The 25,483-nt window shown below is 47.0% G+C and overlaps 1 protein-coding gene across 1 annotated transcript in view; it reads left to right on the top strand.

Annotated features, from left to right (window-relative positions):
- Positions 1 to 25,483, top strand: part of RASSF5 (Ras association domain family member 5) — a gene marked incomplete at its 3' end in the record, with an annotated part of 115,609 nt that overhangs the window by 47,862 nt on the left and 42,264 nt on the right. Inside the window, exons 2-3 of the mRNA XM_082248020.1 lie at positions 15,399 to 15,503; positions 24,166 to 24,454. Of these exons, the coding sequence (XP_082104146.1) occupies positions 15,399 to 15,503; positions 24,166 to 24,454 (394 nt within the window). The remainder of the gene's footprint in view (positions 1 to 15,398; positions 15,504 to 24,165; positions 24,455 to 25,483) is intronic.

Genomic DNA, 25,483 nt, shown 5'->3' with positions numbered 1-25,483 from the left:
GTTAGAATAGAGCATACAATCAGGGCTAAAAGAACTAGCATTATTAGTACTGTTACTCCTATCTGGGCGAGCGCCTTCTGCCACCCACTCATCCAGCTAAAATATTGATCCCAAGGGTCTGTAATACCTGAGTTCTTCTTCAACTCAAATGACAGATCTTCCAATTTCTTGATAGCTAGAGTAACCTTACCATTTGGACCAGTGTTATCAGGAAGGTTATTATGGGGAGCAAAGACTCAAAACCAGCTTTAACCTGATCCCTAGCTTGGAATTCATCTGGGACCCCCCTTGGGACTCCTATGGCATCTATGTACACATGAGGGCAGTGGCGGAACTACCAGGGTCGCAGCAGTCGCAGTTGCGACGGGGCCCTGGCGTTCCACCACTGTAGGGGGGGCCCGCCGCCTCCCGGGAGATGGTAATTGCACTCTCTAGTCTGCACACACTCCCCCCGTACCGCTGCCCCGCTGAGTGCACTGTCTGCACTACGAGTCCCAGGCACACACTCCCGCCCCGTCCCGTCCCGTCCCGTCCCGTTTCGCTGGCTGCTTCCCTACTGAGTACACTGTCTGCACTCCCAGGCACACACTTCCCGCCCCGCCCATCCTCTCCGCCCTGCCTCTACCCGCCCATCTTCTCCGCCCGTACTCACGGCACTGACATTCACACGGGCCCCGCCCATTGTGTCCCCTGGAGGAGAGATGCAATGTCGTGACTCGGGAGACTCAGGGCAACAGAAAATCAGCTGACCCGGGCAGGCCCATTGAAGTGAAGGAGCGGGAACCAAGTGACCTGCAAGTAAGTGACACTGATCCCATCCCTCTACTAGCACTGCCACTGATTCCCCCACACCACCCCCGACTGCTGCCACTGACCCCCCCCACACCACCCCCCACTGCTGCTACTGATCCTCCCCCACACCACCACCACTGCTGCCACTGACCCCCCCCCACACCAGCACCACTGCTGCCACTGACCCCCCCACACACCACCACCACTGCTGCCACTGACCCCCCCCACTGCTGCCACTGACCCCCCCCACGCCACCACCACTGCTGCCACTGACTGCCCCCCCCCCACTGCTACCACTGACCCCCCCCACACCACCCCCACTGCTGCCACTGACCCCCTGCACCACCACCACTGCTGCCACTGCCCCCCCCCACACCACCAACACTGCTGCCACTGACCCCCCCACTGCTGCCACTGACCCCCCCACACCACCCCCACTGCTGCCACTGATCCCCCGTACACCACCCCCACTGCTGCTGCTACTGATGCCCCCGTACACCACCAATACCACCACTGCTGCCACTGATCCCCCCCCCCACACAACCACCACTGCCACCCACCCCTCCATGTCACGACTACTGCTGCCACTCATCCCATTCTCCCACCACCACTACCACTCATCCCATCTCATCTTATCCCCCCCTAACCACCACCCTTGCCACTGATCCCATGCCCCCTCACCACTGCCACTGACCCCCCCACACACCACCACCATTGCTGCCACTGACCCCCCCCCCCCCACTGCTGCCACTGACCCCCCACGCCACCACCACTGCTGCCACTGACCCCCCCCCACACCACCACCACTGCTGCCACTGACCCCCCCCCCCACTGCTGCCACTGACCCCCCCACACCACCACCACTGCTGCCACTGACCCCCCCCCACACCACCACCACTGCTGCCACTGACCGCCCCCCCCAATGCTGCCACTGACCCCCCCCCACACCACCCCCACTGCTGCCACTGATCCCCTGAACCACCACCACTGCTGCCACTGACCCCCCCCCCCCCCCACACCACCAAAACTGCTGCCACTGACCCCCCCCCCACTGCTGCCACTGACCCCCCCCACACCACCCCCACTGCTGCCACTGATCCCCTGTACACCACCCCCACTGCTGCCACTGATGCCCCCGTACACCACCACCACCACTGCTGCCACTGATCCCCCCCCCACACACAACCACCACTGCCACTGTCCCCACTCCTCCATGTCACGACTACTGCTGCCACTCATCCCATTCTCCCACCACCACTACCACTCCATCCCATCTCATCTCATCCCCCCCTAACCACCACCCTTGCCACTGATCCCATGCCCCCTCACCACTGCCACTCATCCCATTCCTGCCACCACCACTGCCACTAATCATATTCCATCCCATCTCCCCACCACAGCTGCCATCATCCCATATCCCCACCACCATCGCTGCCACCGATTCCATCTCCACCCAATTTTTGTTTATTAAAAGTCTTACAATCAACACGCATAAGTGCCCGTTCACATACGAGCGACGCGACCTCGGAGCGGCCACCACGGACTTCATAACATTGAAGTCTATGGCGGTCGCCTCCTGGTCGCCCCAAAGAAGCTCCGGACCCTTTTTCTAAGTCGGAGCGACTTGTGTCGCTTCTATTAGAACGGGTCCGTAGCTTCCTTATGGGAGGCGACCTGTGAGGCGACCAGGTCGCCTCACAGGTTGCCTTAGTGTGAACGGGGCTTAAATCAATATACATAAATAAATATATACATATTTACATGAAAAGGGAAAAAAATACACAGCAAATTCTGCTCTCAAACAAAGAATGGCTTTACAGCAAAAACAAAACTCACATCATGAACATTTCATTACCGGGGGAAATAATCTTAGTAAGACTCACACCACCACACCACCCAACCCCATCCATCCCCACCCAACCACATCCATCCCCACCCAACCACCACTGCTGCCACTCATCTCAGGGGCATAACTACAGGGGTCACAATTGCAATGGCCAATGTGTTGCCCCTGTACACCTGGATGGGGGGGGGGGGCAGAATATAGAGGAAAAATCCCCTCCATTTTTCTACTGCAGCTGCTAAAAGCCAGCTTCTCCTCCTCTCCATCCCATAGGCATTCAGAGACTGCAGGAGGAAAATGGAGGGGGATTTGTTCCTCTATATATCCCCCTACGCCACCCCTCCTATCCAGGTCCTGCTGCCCTCACGTCCAGGATCAATGGGAAGGGGCCTGCCGGGGGGACAGGGGGGGCCCTTCATGGTTTCTTGCACCAGGGCCCTGAAGGTTCTAGTTACGCCTCTGCATGAGGGTCAAAGCTTCCAGAGGGAGCTGCTCGCTTCCTCCTGTGGTTGGGTGCTGAGTCAGTGTATTTATACTACAAAGATCAAAAAATAAATAAATAAATAAACGTAACAACTTATGTGCTGGATGAATTGTACCAAAATGTAGCGACACCATTTGTCTTATCGATGGCCGCCCGTTTGAGTACCTGTTTTGGTAATAATCACCTGCTGAGCTTTTATCAAACTTGTAAGAAAAAAAAGGATATACAGCACAATCATTGTGCTGCCAGCAGGATCTTGTCTTCAGGAGATTGGGCTTTCTTGCAGTGAAAGGCGTGTATCCAGGTGCTTCGTATTGGGGATCAAGTGAATTTTTCCTTGTGTATTTCTTCACTAACACCCAATCTCCTGGCTGAAGACTGTGGGTTCCCGAGTCTATTTCTGGATCTGGAATGGAGGAAAATACTCAAGAATGGATATTAGTTAAGGCTTTAGACAAATATGTAACATAACTAGTTAACACATCAGATTGTAACTGCGACTGCTGTGGGGAGTAACAGCCAAGTCTGGGGCCTGAACCAAACAAAATGGGTGTGTCTGACATTGAACAGGGCAATAGGCAAACTGTCTGGTCAACTCATGTTAGTCTCTTGGGCCATCTTTAACATCCTGTTCTTTAGAATCCCATTTATCCTTTCTACCTTCCCACTACTTTGAGGGTGGTATGGGGTGCGTAAAGCCAACTGAACTCCCAGTGCTGCCCAAATCTCTTTTTGTTAGGGTTGCTGTGAAAGCTGGGCCCTGATTGCTCTCTATCACCTCTTGGACCCCAAATCTACGTACTATCTCACGAAGTCGTTTTTTCTTTTTTTTTTTTAGCCGTGGTTCTAGCTGTCATGTTTGTGACTGCGTAGGCTCCTGGCCTGCCCGAGAACATGTCCACCACCACTAGGGCGTATTCTTATCAGCCGCTTTCTGGCATATGTATGTGATCAATGTGTATCCTCTTGGATGGATATAAAGGTTTTTTTAAATGTTTCTGCGGTGTCTTTTCTGTCCTCACCGTCTTTCGTATTCTTCTCCTTTGTCGATCCATTCCAGCTTTTCACCTGTGTAGGCTGCCTTTGCATAAAGGCTAGGTATAGTCTGTCAGATGGCACATGCACTGCCAAAGGCATCTGCACTGAGGATTCACTCTGCTCTTCAGCCGCTTTGGCCGTTTTTCATTGGTTTGTTGCTGCTTGTTTAGCCGCTTTGTCCGCCAAGTGGTTTCCCCTGGCCTCTTGAGAGTTATGCTTGCCATGTGCTTTAACCTTCAAGACAGCCACTTGTTCCGGTAGAAGTAGTGCATCCATTAAATCTTTGATGGCAGGACCATGTTTCACCGGTGTTTTCCGGCCGCAGTCAGGAACCCTCTAGCTCTCCAGATGATACCAAAATCATGAGCTACTCCAAGGGTGTATCTTGAGTCTGTGTGAATGTTGGCTCTTCTTCCTTCTGCTTGTAGGCTTTCAAATGCCAGAAGTGTGTAGTCAGGGTTTTCCAGAGGAATTTCACTGACTGTAGGGAGATATGGTCAGTGTTTTCCAAGCGCAGCATTTCAAAGCAGTCATGTGGAGTGTCATAGGGATCTCCTTCTTCACCTTCTCCTTCTCTCCCCTCGAAAAATGGCAGAAGGGTGGCCGGGTTGAGAGTGAGACACCTTCGGAGGGTCATGTTGTCAGAAAGTAGGAGGGAGACTTGCAGCCATAGATGTCTGCCTGTGAACAGGTGTCGGAGTTGCACTTGATTTAAGATGGCATCATAGAGTGGTTGCATGAGAATGGATGCATCAGGGATCCATGCCCTGCAGTAAGATATGAGTCCAAGAAAGGCATGCAGTTGTTTAGCTGCTTTTGGTGGAAGAATATCCTGGATTGCAGCTACTCGTTCTAATGTGATATGTCTTGTGCCTTTAGAAATGCAGTGTCCTAAAAAGGTGACAGTCTTGGAACACCACTGTATTTTCTCTTTGGAGGCCTTACAGCCTTGTTCTGCAAGGTAGCATAGTAGACTTTCTGAATTTTCTTCAGCAGCAGGGTAGTCATCTGCATAGAGGAGTAGAGTCACTGTAGGTTGTTCCTGTTGCCAGGTATCAGGAACAGAGGTTATGGCTTTGTCAAATTGGCTTGGAAATCTTGGACCATTCTGTATTTCTCTGGTTCACCTTTTGGGATCCGTTTCTTCACTGAGAACAAAGGTGTGTTTCATTCAGAAGTACATGGTATCAAAGCACCATTGGACACAAAGGTCTCAACCTGTTTTGAGATAGCTTCAGATTGAGCTAGCTTCAACGGGTCCAGTCTCTCTGGAAGCGTGATTTTCTAGGTAGGAGTGCCCCAGGTTTTAGTTGCACCATGACTGGCGGTACTTTAAAGTGATCGATGTCTTCCGGTTCAGTGGACCATAGGCATGCAGGGATCCTGTCAAGTACTTCCTGTGGGATTGAACTTGGTGTTGTCGCTTCATGGAGTGTCAACATGAGCAGTAGAGAACACAAGGCAGATGAGTCTTCTAAGGATAGGGGAGTATGTAGCTTCACTCCTCCTTCGGGCGTAAAAAAAATAATTGAGGCCTGTAGTCCGGACAGCGAATCAGTTCCTAGCAGATGCAAGGGGCATGTAGAAGACACCACAAATCTGGCAAGCAAATCAGGAAATGTCCCCACTTGGATTGGCTCAGTAAGAGGACTAGGTAAATTTCTTGTAGCTGTACTACCCTGTGGTATAGGGGCATTGGCTGTGTTTCTGGGTCAGGCAGACTTGTCATTAAGGTCGCTGTTTGTGATGGGGTTAAATCTTTGGGTGCGCTTGTCACCTGTGGTTGGTCGTCCCAGTCGGACGTGTCTTCATCACTAGTATATTGGACCTGTAATCCAGGGAGGATGGGAGTGTTAGAACAGAGAGAATTGGATATAGACCTTTGTTAGGCCTTCCAGGTAAACCAAGATGGCCGTCTGCAGGAACTGTACTGGGCGGGGCAGGAAGTGAAGACATGACTGCACCAAGATGGCCGTTTGCAGGAACTGTACTGGGCGGGGCAGGAAGTGAAGACTTGACTGCACCAAGATGGCCGTTTGCAGGAACTGTACTTGTGGGTTGCGTAGGAGTAGGAGTGGTGTGAGGATAATGGGCGGCAGGCGGAGAGTAAGGATCCTCCCCTTTATTTCTCCAGAAGCCATTATAGGGCGGGGGCTTATTGTCTTTACGATCTACTTTATGATATACATACATCATACAGTTTCTAACCTTGATCGTCTCTTCAAGCCATCCTTCAGAATGCAAAGCTTTTGCGGTTTTATACCAGGCTGTTGCCACGGTCAACAAGCCCTTATCACACAAAATTCCTTTGTAATCCCTGATTAGTACACGCCAGAATTCTGGTTGAAGCCTTTCCACGGGATCTTCTAATTTGCAGACTTTTGCAATCTTGGATAAATGTTTAACAGCCTCACTCCCTTCCCTACGCTTCACAATATCATATGCAACCATTCCCTTCTCCGGCTTGCTAATATGCTGACCCATATTCCTCTCCCCCCCTCTCTGGGCCACCCAGCTCAAATGCAAGGTCTCTTACTCTTCTCTGTTCTTCTGCCGCTGTCTCAGCTGACGGCCAGAGGGGGCAGTACTGGCAACTAAACGCTTAACTTGATGAAATGGTTTTGGCTGTGTGCCAATTTTCAAAACTCAGACCAGGGATGACCAGAGCTGATCAGAGGTTCCCCTCCTGGAATAGAGGATGCCCCCTAAATATCTCTCAAATATTATAAGCAGATATAGAGTTAATCTAATTTGAAACTTTTGGCTCAGTGCCAATAGGGTTCAATGGTCACACTAATTGCGGTAACCCTTTCTGTCCAAAAATTAATTCTATAACTATTTCAGGAACAAAAAATATAAAAAAATAAAAAAAATATTCACAGTTGAACCCCCCCCCCCCCTTGGTAAGTAGCCAATTTTCAAAATTTTGTCCCAGAGCTTCCTTTTACATAGGGACCCATTTGCAAAATGTAAGTTCTCATTATCTCTAATTCCATAAAAAAAAGTAATAATTGCATATATTTGGGAATGCTGAGACGAATCAGTCAACCTCCCAAGTTACCCGTCCCGTAGGACGTATGTTGTAAGGTCCATCTTTTCAAGGGCAGACAGCTCACTTGAATCCAAGGCACGCTTACAACTATTGTATCAGCCTATTGAGACACACTTCAAGCAAAACGACAGACACTGAAGACATTACTCCTGCCTCCCCTAGTGTCGGGCATCCACCTGCAGCCGGGCTTTCCCCTCAGAGGATCCTTCAAATCAGTCAACCCTCTGAGTATCCCGTCTCAAAGGACGTACGTTGCAAATATCCGTCTTATTCAAGGGCAAAACAGCTCACTTGAATCCAAGGGCAAAACAGCTCACTTGGTGACACACAAATGCAACCTTCCAGCCTGCAGAGACACACTCACTCAGGATGGCAGACACTGAACAAACCATATACAGCCAGCAGAAATCTTACGGCGGGTTAAAAAAAACAGCCCCAGGTGAGGATTACCCACCTTTTGAAATGTCTTTCGAAAAGCACCTGAGATCTGTGATTAAGATAAGACAGAAACAAGTCGTACAGTGGTAAGGTAAAAGTACCTACCGTACTCTCAGGGGTGCGCAAGTCCCTCTTGGTCTGTCTCATCCAGTCGCCAAACCTCCTTCGCGGCTTTTCGTCAAACGAACACCTGAGGGCCCCACGTTCAGGGCGCCATTTGTAATGGTTAAGGAACCTCAATCAGGTTCAAAATAGATTTCTTGCTGCTGGATCTGATTAAATAGGTAATTAGAGTGCATGCACAAGGATATCATAGACTGACACACATTGTTCAGGTAAATGATACTTCCTGTTTATTTCTAATGGACAGTATATTATATAGTTAGTAGGCGGTGTCATATGTTAGTACGTCATAAGCATAATATTAGCATAATACTGATTATTTGCAGCTTTCTGATTAGTCAGGTCCGTTGTAAGGTGGTCCCCTTCCAGTTCATGAATGTTATCTTCTTTTGAAGGCACTGTGCCAAGGCTCTATCTTTTTCTCGCATTCCATTGTCGGTGGTGGGGAGTATCTAGTAACGGCCATTTTGAGTAAGGAAGATATGTACATGTATAGAGAAACAGACATAGAAAAATAGACATTTTGCTTAATTCACAAGTGTTCATCACATTCCTTCACAGTAGGGGCGCATCAAACAGATGTTAGTGGTGCCAAAGCGTTTTAAAAGGCGCTAGCCATTCGCGGACGCGGTGTCTGCAAGATGGACCATACCCCTGAAGGTGGACCATCTCTTTTTCAGACTGAACAAATCTACTGTGGTCCCCAGTCTTTACAGACCCTGTGCATAGATGGATTGAGTCTCTGTCCCGCCATTTACATGTGATAGCGGGCTCAATACTTAAACCGATCTTCTTGATCACTGTGGTGTCCCAGACCACAATGGAATAGGCAGAGTTACTAAAAAATGACTTTGAAACGGAACAGCTCTCTCCAGGCCTGACAGAGCTAGCCAGTTAGCTGCAGCCGATGCCAGGGATTCGGGCAGCTGAGAACGAGGACGCAATTGGTCCACATGCCGTCTGCAAATGGAACCATCTTCCAGGCAGACCCTATACATTTCGGGTCCCAAAGTCTCTGCGACGATAGCAGGAAGCCAACGAGTGTTGGAAGCGCCATAAGATCGGGCCCATACCTTTTGCTGGGCTGTAAACCAGGGAATCTCGTTGTGTTCGACCCTCTTGTCTTGGGACTGCCGTACATGTTCCTGGACTGTTTGAGGGTGGAGCATGTCCAAAACAGTCCATGGCTGCCGACCCAAAAGAAGTTCAGCTGGAGTTTTTTCCCAGTGGTTGCATGTGGTGTGGTTCTGTAAGCAGAAAGGAAGGAGTCCAGCTGCTGGGGTGACAGGGACTGTTGTTTACTTGTAGCCACAGTAGCTTTGAAATAGCGTTTGAAGGTCTGTGCAAACCTTTCTGCTTGACCATTTGTAGCCGGGTGCTAAGGTGCGGTCAACTTGTGATGTTGTGGGCAGTCAGGAAACTCTGAAACTCCTGGCTTGTGAATTGTGCACCGTTGTCTGTGACAATTTTTCTGGGGTATCCAAACGTAGCAGCGAGATTTAACAGTATGGAAATGGTCGCCTTAGTCGTCGGCTGGGTAACAGGAATGACCTCAGGCCACTTTGAATGGGCATCAATAATGATCAAAAAGGTGTGTCCTCTGATCGGGCCTGCAAAGTCCAAGTGTAGGCGAAACCAGGGAACCGTGGGCCAAGTACAGGGCTGGACGCACCCTCGAGGAGGGTCTCTTGCAGTTTGTGCACATCCAGCACACGCATTCACATATGTCGTGATATCGGAGTCGAGGTTCGGCCACCACACATAGCCTCGGGCCTTTTGTTTCATACGTGTGCCCCCGGGATGACCAGTATGTAGCAAGTCCAGAATGTGTCTCTGGAGGGTCTGTGGAACGATCACTCGGTCTCCCCATAAAACACAGTCGCCAGCCACAGTTAATTCCAGACGCCTACGGAAGTAAGGTTCATAATCCTGTGTGACAGTTGCAGGCCAACCGTACCGTACCCAGAAGAGTATTGTCTTAAGGAAGGTATCCTTGGCTGTATGGGCTGCTACCTCCCCAGAAGACAGAAAGGACAGGCTGGTGTAACGACAACTCTTGACAGGTGGAGAAGAGTCTGTTAATGTCCTTGTCAGGCGGGACATGGCGTCCGCATTAGCATTGGCATCATGGCTGCGATAATGGATTTTGTAGCCATATGCTCCCAAGAATAGGGCATAGCGTTGACGGGTCGCAGTCGTCTGGGAGATGCCTTTGTCAGGGCTAAAGATCTGAAGGAGTGGTTTATGATCAGTCAGTATGGTGAATTCCCTACCATACAGGTAAAGATGAAACTTCTTAACTGCCCATATGAGCGCCAGAGCCTCTTTGTCAATGTGAGAGTAATTGCTTTCTGCTTTTGTCAAGGACCTGGAGGTGAATGCCACAGCTTTCTCTGACCCATCTGGTAAAACGTGAGATAGTACAGCCCCTAGACCATAGGGTGAGGCATCACAAGCCAAGGTGAGAGGCCTTTGGAGGTCATAGTGCACGAGCATGCGTGACGCCAACAGCTTTAGCTTAGAAACTTCAAAAGCACGTTGGCATGCAGCCGACCAGTTCCATCTGGAGTGTTTCTCCAAAAGCGTGTTTAATGGAAACAAAGTGTGTGCTAGATCCGGCAGGAATTTGTGGTAATAGTTCAGCAAGCCCAGGTATGATCGCAGCTGTTGGACGTTGGTTGGGGCTGGAGCTTTTACTAAAGCATCAACTTTGGCTTCCGTGGTGTGTATACCTTCTGCATCCACAAGGTGGCCACAAAACTCCAATTTAGGTACCATGAATTGGCATTTCGCTAAGTTCACTTTTAGACCTTGCTCTTGGAGTCTCGCCAACACAAGCTCCACGTTATGCTTGTGTTCCTGGTCCGTCAGGCCCGTGATGAGCATGTCATCTAACAGGCACTGTGTGAAAGGAATGTCCACCAAAATCTCATCCATTTTGCGTTGCCAAATGGCTGGGGCGGAGGAAACCCCAAACACCATCCGATTGTATTCATACAGTCCCTTGTGAGTGTTGATGGTTAGAAACTTGCGGGACGAAGGGTGGACCCTAAACTGTAAATAAGCTTTCCTGAGATCAAGCTTGGTGAACTTTTGACCTCCTGCTAGAGAGGCAAAAATGTCATCTACTCTGGGTAGGGGATACTGGTCTATCTCCAGTTGAGAATTTAGTGCCATGCGGAAATCGCCACAAATGCGTAAGTCCCCATTCGCTTTCTTTACTGGTACAACTGGTGATGCCCACTCGCTGTGCTCTACCTTTGAGATGACACCTTGTTCCTCCAGCCGGCTTAGTTCAGCTTCCACACCTGCTCGGAGTGCGAAAGGTACCGTCCGAGCTTTGAAGAACCTAGGTTGGGCATTCGGTTTCAGCCTGAGTCTCACACAGTCATGCTTTATTTTTCCCAAATGGTGATCAAAGACTTGTGGGAATCGCTGTTTCAGGGATTCCACCCATCCCTCGTTATCTCTTGATGGGATGGTCACGGTGTTGGGGTTTATGGCGATGTCTGGCATGCCAAAGTGAGCAATCCAGTCTCTCCCAAAGAGAGGGGGTCCCCCATGTTCTAGGTTATACAATGGCATTCTCTTTGTCTGACCCTTGTAGGATACCTGTACTTTCACATAACCCAGTGGGTAGAGTATCTTCTTTGAGTATGTCTGCAGTTTGATTGGTGTTGGACGGACAGTTGTTTGGATCAGAAGTTTTCTCCATTGTTTCTGGGTGATAACTGAAACTGCTGCTCCTGTGTCTACATCCATCTTGAGTTTCTTTCTTTCCACGGTTACCTCTACAGTCATTGCTGAGGGTGCTGAATGCATATGATGTATGTCCAATCTGTGGAGCCCTTCCTCATCCTCTGATTCCAATGACGATGTATATCTTCCCACCATATATGCCTTTGTCCTGGTGTTCAGAGGTTGTTTATTTCGCACCTTCTTACTATGGCAGACTCGCTTCAGATGGCCTGCCTTACCACAATTATGACAGAGCTGATCCTTAAACCGGCAGACTTTGTGATCATGGTCTGTATTCCCACAACGGTAGCAAGCTGACTCCCCGGTTGGTGAGGGTCTATATTTACAGTTAGCTGCAGTTGGCTTGACTGCTGTTCTGAAAACTTCCTCTTTAACCTCTTCCCTTCTGCTCTGGGGGTTCAATGCCTCTGTATCTTTCACAGCCATTTCCATCACTGAAGCTATCTCAATTGCCTTTGTAAGGGTAAGGTCTTTCTCTGTTAACAGTCTCTTTTGGCTAGTCTCACTATTTAGTCCCATGACAAACTTATCCCTCAGTGCAGTCGGTAAGTACTCCCCAAAAGAACAGGTTGAGGCTAGTCTGCGAAGGGGGAGCACATAAGCCTTAATATCTTCACCTGGCTGCTGCTGCCGCTGATAGAACCGGAATCTTTCTGCAATCTCTAGTGGTTTAGGCTGGAAGTGATTCCCTAACAGTGTCAGGAGCTCTGCCAAAGTCTTAGTTGCTGTTTTTTCAGGGAAAAGGAGATCCCTAAGAGTGTCATATGTCCTAGCACCAACCACTGTCAGAAATACTGCTACTTGCCTGTCGCCTGGGATGGCATTTGCATAAAAATACTGTTCTAGTCTCTCAATCCAGGAACTCCACGATGTCTGTTCTCCATCAAATTCACTTAATGTCCCGATCAATTACATTTTCCTGCTGAGCTCTGTGGGTGTTTGTAACCAGCTGACAATCCAGAGTTTTTTTCTTTCTTTTCTTTTCTCACACGGATAGTAACCTTGTAAATCCCATCCTCGTCGCCACTGTTATATTCTCTGTGTTGTGAGAGACACAGGACTCTGGTCTGGAACAACGGTTGTTTATTCAGGACTCTCTGTACACTACAACATGCATTACAGGACAGCTCTGTATAACCACACATCTCCTACATGTCTCCAAGATGGCCACTCTGCCCCTTGCCCCCTGGTCATCACTCCTGGGTGGAGCCAGCATTAAAGTGACAGTACATGTGAAACCCTTCAGGTATAACAGGACGTGTTTCTGAGGAATTGTTCAGCCAAAGGAGGAGTGGTGGAGAAGGAGGCCAGCAGACCGATGCCTTTAAACAGTTCTTTAGTCCTCAGCACCCAGGGCTGTTAGGTTTAAGCAACCATCTGCAGCGTCTCTATTATATGGTGCAGGATTATCTAGGGGCAGGAGCAGACTTGGAGACCTTTCCAACTGAGCATCCACTGGGTTACTTGGTCTTGAGGATGGAGCACTGGCCAGAACTTGCTCAATATGCAATGGAGCTACTGGCCTGTCCTGCTTCCAGCGTGCTTTCCGAATGGACATTTAGTGCTGCTGGAGATTTTGTGACAGACAAAAGAGTGCCTCTGTCCACAGACTCCGTTGAAAATTAATCAGTCCTGGATCAACAGCAGATATCAAGCCCTTGATGCTGATGTAACTGATTGAATTTTCTAGCGGTCTGCCTTCCCTTGAAGACTGCATATGCTGCCTATCCTATTCATCAATCTTGATTCTGCTAGGTTCCAACAATGTTTTTGGTTTAGGTCACCACCAACACCCAAGGCCTAATTTTTCTGCACTTGTATGACAGGTGCATACAATTTCAATTTCTTATGTCATTTTTAACAGCAGGGCCTGTCCCTATGGCCTGCGCCCAGCAAGAGTAACTGTCAGGGGTTACGGTGTTAAGGCACCACCAACACCAAAGGCCCAATTTTTCTACACCTGTATGACAAGTTCGTGCAATTTCAATTTCGTATCTAATTTTTAACGGCAGGGCCTGTCCCTATGCCCAGCAAGAGTAACTGTGAGGGGTTGCGGCGTTCAGGCACCACAAACACCAAAGACCCAATTTTTCTGCACCTGTATGACAAGTACATGCGATTTTAACATTTGTATAGAATTTTTGCCAGCAGGGCCCGTTCCTGTGCCCAGCAAGAGTAACTGTGAGGGGTTGCGGTGTTCAAGCACCACCAACAACCAAGGCCCAATTTTTCTGCACCTGTTTGACAAGTACATGCGATTTCAAATTAGTATTGAATTTTTAACAGCAGGGCCCATTCCTTTGCCCAGCAAGAGTAACTGCAAGGGGTTGCGGTGTTCAGGCACCACCAACAACCAAGGCCCAATTTGTCTGCATCTGTATGACAAGTACATGCGATTTCAAATTGGTATGGATTTTTACCAGCAGGGCCCGTTTCTGCGCCCAGCAAGAATAACTGCGAGGGGTTGCGGTGTTCAGGCACCACCAACAACCAAGGCCCAATGTTTCTGCACCTGTATGACAAGTACATGCGATTTCAAATTTGTATGGAATTTTTAACAGCAGGGCCCAGCGTGTTTTTTTTTTTATAATTTTGGCGCACCAGTTTCAAATCTATACCAGACCCAAAGGGACTGGAGGGGACCCTATGCTTTTTTTTTCTGTTTTGCAGGGAGCCGACAATACATTACAGCGCGAGCAAGTTTTATTGACATTTTTTCCTTTAGAAATATCAGTATTGCTGTAGCAAGATCTATACATCATACAGATGCGCCACTTTGCAGGCACATTAAAGGGACCCCCCAGGCACGATATTTAAAGGAATTTTTCAATTTTTTTAAGCATCATTAAAATCACTTCTCCTCTAAAAACAATTGTTTTTTTTTTTTTTTAAATTGCATTGGTACATGTCCCCCAGGTCAGTACCTGGACCCCCATACACTTTTTTTGGGCAATGACTTGCATTTAAGCCTTTAAAATTAGGACTTTTGATGTTCGAGTCCCATAGACTTCAATGGAGTTTGATTGTTTGAACAAACTTTTCCTCCGTTCGTGGTGTTCTGGTGCGAACACGAAGAGGGGCGTGTTCGGCTCATCACTAATGCTCATCGCTTCCTATTTCCTATAACCTAGAGGCAGGCAGAGGTCTTTATCTGCCTCTATGATCAGTCGGTGGAAGCACCGGTTGGTCGATCAAGCATCCCAGTGGGACAGGACAGCCCGCGGAAGGCTGGGGGATGTCCCCTCCCACTTGTTATAAAAGCGATCCAGTGGCTAGTTAGCCGCACAGATTGCTTTTACTAGAGAGCCGACCATCCGCTCTAAATGTAAAAAAACTTCTAGCCCGGCGCCCAAAAATGTAAATTCCGGGCGTAAGGCGATAGGTGTTAAACATCCCTGATTTAGGTCCCTAAAGAAGAGGTAGCAAGCCACTTTGAAACACACTGTAAAGAAAGCCAAACACCAGACATTGTATTCTGGTTGAGTTTCACATAGAGTGGATTTAAAATTATTTTCACTGTTTCAAGGGTTATTTGCAATTGGGAACACATCCATAGTGTTATTATTTGGAGAGTTAAATATTTATTTGTACACATAATCAAGTTCCTTTTACCTACTCCTAAAGCGTGGTGCACAATATTGTGTTTTGGAGTTAAAATTCAGTTTACATTTTGAGTTGATATACTTTTAGAGCATCTTTTCCCTTATTCGTGTTGCAGTGAACACAAATGTCACACTGTGTGTATGCAGCTTTCAGAATGTAAAAATATTTGGCCTTTTTCTACAGAAATATGAATCCAAAAGTACAAACATTTCCCAGAGCCATAATAACCAACACCTTTTTTTTTATTTTAAATGTGTATATTTCAGGTCCAGTATGTACAGTCAGAAGAAAAAAAGCCTGATATACAGGAGCTGCCACAGAAGATAGAAATCTACAACAAAAAGGTTCAAAATGGCCTTGTAATGAAAATGGTAAGTTTATTTGAAACACATATTGCAAGGTGTTTTCTAAAGTGCATAATTTATTTTAGTGTTGGAGGTGGAATATTTCAGATGCCCCTTTAAATCTATTTACATGATATTATATGTACAAACAATTTAAAATTATAGTATTCAAAATTACAGTAAACACAGAGTTCAAGCAATTTCTCGACGTAGAACTGTACTGTCCAATTGGTGGGCCACAGGCTGCAAGTGCCATGTCGGACCTTCTTTTTGTGGCATGCAAAGTCACTAGACACTTCTACAATGTAGAAGGACAGCAGGGGTGCCAAGTATTGGATTGCTCTTTGCAGTCTAGCACCTGCCACTTGAATTGCACCTGCACTGAAGTCACTGAATCCAACAGGGATAGTATATCTCAGGCCTGATGGACGAGGGAGGATGCACCTTGACAGCGTGTTTGCAGATACCTAATCTTTAAACACCAGTGCAGGGATATCTTTATTATTGCTGCCACCAAACACAATTTAAGAGAGGAAGTTATTCTTGCTGACACCATTTGAGGGGAGGTTATTATTGCTGACACATACACCTAAGTGGTAGTATTGCTGACACTGACATCAATGAAGGAGGGTTATTTTTTGTGACACTGACACCAGTGAATAGGGGGTTTATCACTGCTGCCAATAACCCCAACATTCAAGCTGGGTCCACACATGTCCGGCTGCGGTTTGCAGTCCGGAGCGTTTCTGTTCACCGGTTCAGGTGCGATTCAGGAACAAATTTTTCCCTGAATTCGCACCCGAACCCAAAAACACACAGGACCCTTTTTAAAACAGCACCATGTCAGCCATGTCAGCGGTGGGTGGGCGCCGCTGTGGGGGCTTCGTTCTAAGGTAAGTATTTCATAATGAGCTAGTATGCGATGCCTTTGTCTTTCGGGTATTTATATATATATATATATATATATATATATATATTTATTTATTTTTTTTGGAGGTTTACAAAGTCTTTAAGAACACATCTAGTTCGCATATATGTGACCCCAGCCTCAGGGTTAATATTATTGCCACTGACATAAACAAAGGGGGTTTATTTGTGACTGTGGTGATCAGTGGCGGCTGGTGCTCCATCAGTCTCCTCTATGTCCCCTCTTGGCGGCCGTCTCCTCCCTCCTCCTCCACCAATGGGTTGCCTTCTGATTTGGCCAATTAGGAAATAGGTCTCAGGACCCGCTTCCTGACTGGCAGGGAGGAGAATCAGTGTGGCAATTGCAAATATTCATTTGCTATTGTCACACAACTGGCTGGGCTCTGTAGCTGTTTCTCCAAGCCATCGACGCTCAGCAATCAGCCGTTGGGTTCACAACCTCAGCGGTGCGCTCCCTGTCACTTGGTCCCGCAGATGACGCTGTCAAGCAGGTTTTCGTTGTCTCTTGGGTCCAGTCATTCATTAGAGCGGTTAAGCAGGCCCAGAATGAGATGACCCAGATGACTGCCTTCAAAGTCAGAACATACAGTACTTCACGTTTTCAAAACATGGGCTTCCATACTCCCCATTAAATGGAAGGGTGAAGAGGTTTTTTAAGTGGCAGTAGTGACATGAGGTTTTACATAACTAAGCTCCCAGGGAAGTTTTTGTTGGCTGTATTCTCGATTGATGAATGCACCGATACCTGAGATATGCATGTCAAGAGGCAGGGGGAGTTTGTAAGCTAGTGAATGCAGGACCTCGTGGCAAGCGCAATACAGTTGGGACCCAGAAACTCAAGGTCACCATCACCCATGAATTGCTGAAAAGCAGATTATTAGTGCTCTTGGGGAGCTTAAGTGCCCCGTGGATTTTGTGGATGAAGTAGCATTTGTTGTTATCAATGTTCCCCTAAGGCAGTGCTGCATTCAGTAATAATGAAGAGGGCTTCAAGGACCAGTCCTTAATCAACAAACCCATTCTCAGGCAGGGTGGTTGTAAGTGCCTGTATGATAAGTTTTTCCCTCTGACCAGAAGTTGTGACTATTCCAAGAGACTCACTGCTGCTCAAACCTAGATGTCCACAGTTTGCTGTGCAGATGGATGGTGCTCGCAATCAGCTCTTGATTGCTGTATAACAGTGTTTATGTTTTATAGAGCGACACACCTTTGGAATGTCAAACATTCTATATTGGTCACGATTAAAAGTCACATGTACATCATAACGCTGAGCACTATTTCAAGAGGAATCAGTGGTTAGTCTGGAGCCTTCCTCCTCATAGGGAGTTCTCTCTGCTAGTTTGGTCCACTCTACATTTCAGGACTCAAGATCCTTTTGCCAGAATAGAAAACTTCGAGAGCGAATAGAAGAGTGTGCAAGGGCACCTTTCTGAAGGCCGCAGAGCCATGGTGATGGGATGACCCCCCTGGCTAGTGTGGTGGGGGTCAGGGTGGCCAATTGTGCGCACAGATGGTAAAGCCCATTTTTTGGACCCATGTGTGCCTCCCATGGTAATGCTCTGTTACTTTTGGTGCTTCAGACATCAACCTCCAGAAAATGTCTTCATCCTGACCAGAATAGCACATTCCGCTCAGGAGGTGGATGTCCTCCCTGATTACATCAATATTATGTGACTGCAGTGGGGAATGATTTGAAGTCCTCTCTCAGAAAGATTTACAGGCTTTAAGTCTCTTCTGTGACTTCGTACAACTAAGACCAGTGTTGAATTTAAAGAAACTGACTGTCGGGGGGACATTTTCAGTTCATGTGTCTTCATTTCAGGGCTCACTACCTCACACCGATGTCCTTTATGGAAGTCCTAATCTCTGTGTAGCCACTCTGAGGAAACGAGGATGCTTAAAATCCATCATTCCCTAAAAGGTATCCCACTGTTTTCCAGCTGACCTACTAGATCAAAAGGGGATTCTTCTGGCCAGCCTGAGAGGTTTTGGCTGGATATTCAAGACAGTTGGAGCAGACCTGACTAGTCATCAATATGGCCCAGTACAATTCTGAAATGAGTACTTTTCTCCTCCTTCTTTGAATGGACAGTTGTCAGCTTCCCATTGCAGGAGTCTCCTGGAAACTATGGTGTCTTGCATTCCGATACTATCTTGGCACGCTGAATTCTATGGACATTCCAAAGAATTTCCTTTTTGCAATGGAGAAGGCAGCACTTAAGCCATTTCAAAGTGCACAGGAGACCCTGGTGATGGGTATGTCAGGGGACCCTTACTTTATCCCGGTAGTTTAGGGCCAGCCCTACCATGGGTCCCGAGAGGGGCAGCCCCCGACCGCCTCTTCTCTTCTTCGGCTCGAGTCAAAAAAAAAAAAGTCAGCGGCCGGCCCGACATGCAGACTGCGCATGTGCCGCCGCCGCCGCTCGGGAGAGCCCGTACACGTTCGGCTATTTCCGGGAATAGCCGAACATGTACGGGCTTTACCGAGCGGCGGCGGTGCATGCGCGGAGACGTGTTGGCGCCGGGCGGTGCCATTTTCAAATCTAAAGCCTCAGGAACAGGTAAGTGACACTCCTCCACAGCCACACTACCTGCTGTTATGTGGGGCTGCGGGCATACTACAGAAGATGCAGTGCCATGTACAATGCCCGCAGCACTGCATCTCCTGTAGTATGCCCGCAGCCCTGCATTCTCTTGTACCATGCCCGCAGCCCCGCATTCTCTTGTACCATGCCCGCAGCCCTGCATTCTGTACCATGCCCGCAGACCTGCATTCTGTACAATGCCCGCAGCCCTGCATTCGCCTGTACCATGCCCACAGCCCTGCATTCACTTGTACCATGCCCTCAGCCCCGCATTCTCCTGTACCATACTCGCAGCCATGCATTCTCCTGTACCATGCCTACAGCCCGGCATTCTCCTGTACCATGCCCGCAGCCCCCCATTCTCCTGTACCATTCCCGCAGCCGCGCATTCTCCTGTACCATGCCTGCAGCCCTGCATTCTCCTGTACCATGCCTACAGCCCTGCATTCTCCTGTACCATGCCTACAGCCCTGCATTCTCCTGTACCATGCCCGCAGACCTGTATTCTCCTGTACCATGCCCGCCGCCGCATTCTCCTGTACCATGCCCGCAGCCCCGCATTCTCCTGTACCATGCCTGCAGCCCTGCATTCTCCTGTACCATGCCCGCAGCCGTGCATTCTCCTGTACCATGCCCGCCGCCGCATTCTTCTGTACCATGCCTGCAGGCCTGCATTCTCCTGTACCATGCTCGCAGCCCTGCATTTTCCTGTACCATGCCTACAGCTCTGCATTCTTCTGTAATATGCCCGCAGCACTGCATTCTCCCATACCATGCCCGCAGCACTGCAGGGCACTGTGGCACTATAGACAGTAGAAAGCCTGGTGCGCTTATCTGCCCAGTGTCTACTGCTCTGTCCTGCTCCTGCTGTCACTCCGTACACACTCACACCCCTCTGACTGCTTTCATAGTCCTATAGAATGTGGAGGCCTTTTGAAAGAGCGTGAATTTTTTTTTGGGGGGGATGGGGGGGGGGGCAGCATTTCATTCTTGGACCCAAGCAGCACAATGTCTTGGGCCAGCCCTGCGGTAGGTTCATTATTCTGGACCATTGTTACCACTGATGCCAGTACTTGGTTCCCAATGAATGGTTCTTTAAACAGAAGATCTTGCCCATACCACTCAAGTATGGGGCCACCCTCAGCTAAATCTGTTTGCATCACCATTCATTCACAAGGTGCCTCTCTTCCTACCCTCACCTGTTGGTGGAGGAAGTGGACGCTCTCACTCTCCCAAAGAATAGTGACCTAGCAGATGCCTTTCCTCTACTGCCTTTAGTCATGAAGTTCCAGGGGAGATTGTTGTATGAGGGTCTTACTATGATAGCAAGCATTGAAATCGGCCCTCAGGCTTGGGTTTACCCTAGCAATGGAACCTAGTCAGGATCAAGCACTTCAGCTACCAGTGTTTCCACAACACCATTTTATTTCCCTAGGGCCTCTGCTACAAAAATATATAGTGCTTTGAAGAATTATTCATACCCCTTGAAATTTTCCACATTTTGTCATGTTAAAACTAAAAAACGTAAATGTATTTTATTGGGATTTTATGTGATAGACTAACACAAAGCAGCACATAATCGTAAAGTGGAAGGAAAATGATAAATGGTTTTCAAATTTTTTTTACAAATAAATATGTGAAAAGTGTGGTGTGTATTTGTATTCATCCCCCCTGAGTCAATACTTTGTAGAACCAACTTTTGCTGCAATTACAGCTGCAAGTCTTTTGGGTGCTATAAGCTTTGCACAGCTAGAGTGAAATTTTTGCCCATTCTTCTTTGCAAAAAAGCTCAAGCTCTGTCAGATTGGATGGAGGTCATTTGTGAACAGCAATTTTCAAGTCTTGCCACGGATTCTAAATTGGTTTATGTCTGGACTTTGACTGGGCCATTCTAACACATGCATATGCTTTGATAAACCATTCCATTGTAGCTCTGGCTGTATGTTTATGGTCAATGTCCTGCTGGAAGATGAACCTTTTCCCCAGTCTCAAGTCTTTTGCAGACTCTAACAGGTTTTCTTCTAAGATTGCCTTGTATTAGGCTCCATCCATCTTCTCATCAACTGTGACCAGGTTCCCTGTCCCTGCTGAAGAAAAGCATTTACACAACATGATGCTGCCACCACTATGTTTCATTGTGTGTTCAGGATGATGTGCAGTGTTAGTTTTCCGCCACACATAGCCATTTTATTTTTATGCCAAAAAGTTCAATTTTGGTCTCATCTAACCAGAGCACCTTCTTCCACATGTTTGCTGTGTATGCCACATGACTTCTCGCAAACTGCAAACGGGACTTCTTATGGCTCTCTTTCAACAATGGCTTTCTTCTTGTTACTCTTCCATAAAGGTCAGATTTGTAGAGTCCATGACTAATAGTTGTCTTGTGGACAGACTCCCCCACCTGAGCTAATTTTTATGTCACACGGTATTTGCTCAGAAATTTTTCAAACGCAATTTTACACACTAACGCATAAATACATTTTAATGAATTTCAATGCACACAGAGACAATATAATACCCAATTTTTTGGTAAAATATAAAATATGGTGTTGCGCCAGGTAAACAGATACTATGTTTGTGAAATGCCGCTAAACTTTGGTATTTATAAATCTCCATAGGTGGCTCTTTGAAGGCCTTTTATTGGTTACCAGTTTAGAGTTACACAGGAGGTCTGGTGCTAGAATTATTGCCCTTGCTCTAATGTTACGTGTGGTGCTATCGCTGTTTATGTATGCGTACAGGACGAATATGTGCGTTCGCCTTGCACGTGAGCACGGGGGGACAGGGGCGCTTTAAATGTTATATTTATTTATAGGTGGGACACTGATACACTTACAGATGTTTTTGTGCACTTGTACACTGACAGATGTTGATCGGCCACCAGCGGACACTGGCAGATGTTGATGTCACAATTTTACACTATTGCAGATATTTTGTGCACTGGTACAGATGAGATGGGACACTGACAGATGTTTTGTGCACTGGTACAGATGTTTATGGGGGCACTGTGACAGATCTGTATGGGGACAGGGACAGTGGTGCTTGGTGTACTGTGTGTGGGGGAATCTGTGACAGCTCTGTATGTAAAATCATCCTTACACACAGCTGTCACAGACCTAGCAGACCCCCGCTCCCCTCCCGCCCCCCGCACTGAGCTCTCACAGCTGACACAGAGACGCGTGTCACTTTTTACACCGTGAAGGCAGTGATTGGACACAGCCATCACGTGATCGGGAGGGCTAATAACAGAGCCCATGTCCTGATCCCATCTTGGCTATGTCCTGTTGTGGGCACTTGTTCTAAGGGGCGCTGTACGTCCACTTAGAACGTCGAAAGGCCCATCCGGCCGTTTATGTACAGTGGTTGGGAGGGAAAAAGTTAAAATCCTCCCGAAGGCTGTTTGTGTTTCCATCAGGCAAATTTGGAGAAGGACCCTACAGCAAAACCTTGTCATCTTAGAGAGTCAAGTCTCCATAAGTGATAGAGGCTCATTCAGCTAGGTCCATTTTTAAGTTTGGACAGTGCTGCAAAATGGAGACAACTGCAAAGTAGCAGGCTGTTTGGTGCAGTGCACCTGCCATAGTCACGACAGGGAAGATCCAGGGGCTCATACATTAATGTACTTGGACGGAATCAAATACTTACCGTAATGTTCCTTTCATGATGCCAATCCATGGCAGCATATGAACCCTTCCTTTTTTTGATCTTGTTATTTTCACAGAGAATGGGGGAGGTGGCTCTAGTTTTTCTTTTATAAATTTAAACAAGTCCTGTGGGTAGGTAAAGGGGCGGTGCTGCCATTTATTGGCATCAGGGAAGTAAAATTACGGTACATATTTGATACAATTTTTGGCTTTCTTTGCAGAAACTTGCAAAGAACCTCCGCCATGCTTCTCTGCCGCTTGCGGACACTCATTATTGTACTGCTCTCCAGCTCTTCGGTAAACAAACTGCCTCCTGCTACAGCTAAATATTTCAGATTTTGACTCCTCAGACCAGAGCTCCTGCTGTTATTTTTCTACACTCCAGTTCGACTGTTTAGTGCATAGCCGCTTAGCCTCATTTCGACGTTGAAAATATGGCTTTTTGGCCCCAATTCTTCCATGAAGACCAGTTCTGGCCAGACTTCTCTGCACAATAGATGGGTGTACCTGGGTCCCACTGGTTTCTGCCAGTTCTGTGCTGATGGCACTGATGGACATCTTCCAATGTTGAAGGGAAGTTAGCATGATGTGTCTTTCATCTGTTGCATTAAGTTTCCTTGGCCAACTATTGCGGCTACGGTCCTCCACGTTGCCCGTTTCTTTGCGCTTATTTAACATAGCTTGGACAGCACATCTTGATCCCAGCCTGCTTTAAAGTCTTTGCCTTGGAAAGACCTTATCTTATTTCAATGGTTTGCTAAAATATTTGTCTTATTTGATCATTTATTGCAATCTCAGTTAGCACATGTTAGTCCAAAGCTTCCTTTTTGCACAAAGTAAAGTAATAAAAATCTATAACTTTTAGAAATTGCAATGAAAGTGCCATAATTGAAAATTAGTGCAAAGGGGATTTCACCAAATATTGATTTCATTTCCATTTTCTTGATTAATAAAGATTTGACAGCTTCCCAACACTCCTAGCTGGGCAGTGTAGGGGTCACTGAGGTGTTAGATCTCTGTGGGAATGATGGTGAGTAGTACAGTTCTTTCATGTGATAGCTACTAATATTTTATGTATCTTTTTTAGTTTTCCAAGCATGCACAGTTTAAAGCCTAGAACTATTTGTTATGCATGAATTTAGGACATTATAATATTTTAACTTGATAAAAGCTTTGGGAATTCTATTGTATTTGTGTACACTAAAATATTTATAATTTTTCATTCAAGAATAAATATTTGGAAAATAGGTACATTTCATGGAACATACAAAATCAAGAATACTATCTTTAAATTCTATCATTTTTGTAGGTTTTTGGGGGATTTCTCAATGAATACTAATTCCAGAATGTGTTTCATTGTGCATATGAAAAAAATGAAAAACTGGTCAGGCAGTGGAAGCACTAATGTCAACAAGAAAAAGACAGCGAAAATAAGGAAGAGGGCAATTGTTGTCACAGCACTGTAAATGTAGCAAGATGCTTTATTACAATTTATAATAATGGCTTATATTAATTTATTCTTGAAATTGCCAGGCAGAGGATGGAACATACACTGGATTCATTAAAGTGCATTTGCAGCTTCGGCGTCCAGTCACTGTATCCTGTCAGGCACCATCCATTTACACAAAAAAAGAAGCATCATCTGATAAAGCAAAAGAAAACCAGACTTCCATCAACGTCCCACTGGATGCCATGAAGCAGTTACATATTAGCAGTATCACAACAGCTAGTGAGGTCATCCGTGGGCTTTTACAAAAATTTCAAGTGGTGGATGACCCTTTAAAATTTGCACTATTCAAGAAAATGCAGAAGGATGAACAAGGTTAGTACAGTAACCATATGAGAGCACATTTTTGACGTGTCCTTGGGTTCATATCAATGCATGCTGTATAGATATATTAATGCAGCAGAGGCCCCTTTCACATGGATGGACTGATCAGGTCCGCTTGTCAGTTTTGCAGGCGGACCCAATCAGATGATCCATTGCTCTCTTAGGGAGCGGTGGATGACAACGCATATGTCCATTGACACCTGCCGATATCTGATCTACTTAAAACAGACAGATGGGGATCCATTCCCTATCCCTCTGGTGGATCAGATGACAGTCGGATGGAAACAGATAGGCGACCCGTTTCCATCCGACAGTCCATAGAGGACAGCGGGCTGTGTCTGTGTCCACTCTGCATCAGCAGAATGGACACGGACCTGTCATCTGCCTGCTTAGTGGGGATCAGCGGAAAGATCCCCTGCTGAGCAGGCGGATCTACTAGTGCACTCCTCAATTGTGAAAGGGGCCTTATAGTATAAAGATATAACATAAAACTAAACTGTGTATTCATACAATTTACTATAAGACACTTTTTTTGTTTACAGATGTTATGGGACTTATTCAGCCTATCATGTTCATAGCAAAATACGCAATTGGGTTTAGTAGAAAGTTTAGTAGAAATTTCTATTTACATTCTATAGAATGTGAGGGGAGGACTTGAAAGACAGTTTGGCCTATGGTGGAAACACAGCTAACTAGCCTACAGGCAAGCTTTAGCAAAGTGGTCACATCAATTTGAAACATACCAATGAATGCAACAATACTGGAAAAATGACAAAAAAACTTACAGTAAGTACTGAGGTGCCAGAAATGTTTATTTAAATGGCATGTTTACCACACCACATTTAATTTCTGGCATCAAAAAATATTGTGTTTAACCACTTGCCGACCGGGTCATAGCCAAATGACGGCTACAGCATGGTTGGCTTATTGTGGGAGGGCCTACAACGACGTCCGCCCAGAATCGAAGTGCCCATGCTCGCTGGGTCCAAGGGACCCAGCGCATCACAGAACGTGGTAAAG

The sequence above is a fragment of the Pelophylax lessonae genome (genome assembly GCF_965119305.1).
Source record: "Pelophylax lessonae genome assembly, chromosome: 2".
NCBI lineage: Eukaryota > Metazoa > Chordata > Amphibia > Anura > Ranidae > Pelophylax > Pelophylax lessonae.
The sequence above is the reverse complement of the archived record's forward strand: the minus strand, read 5'-3'. Positions and strand labels throughout refer to the sequence as shown.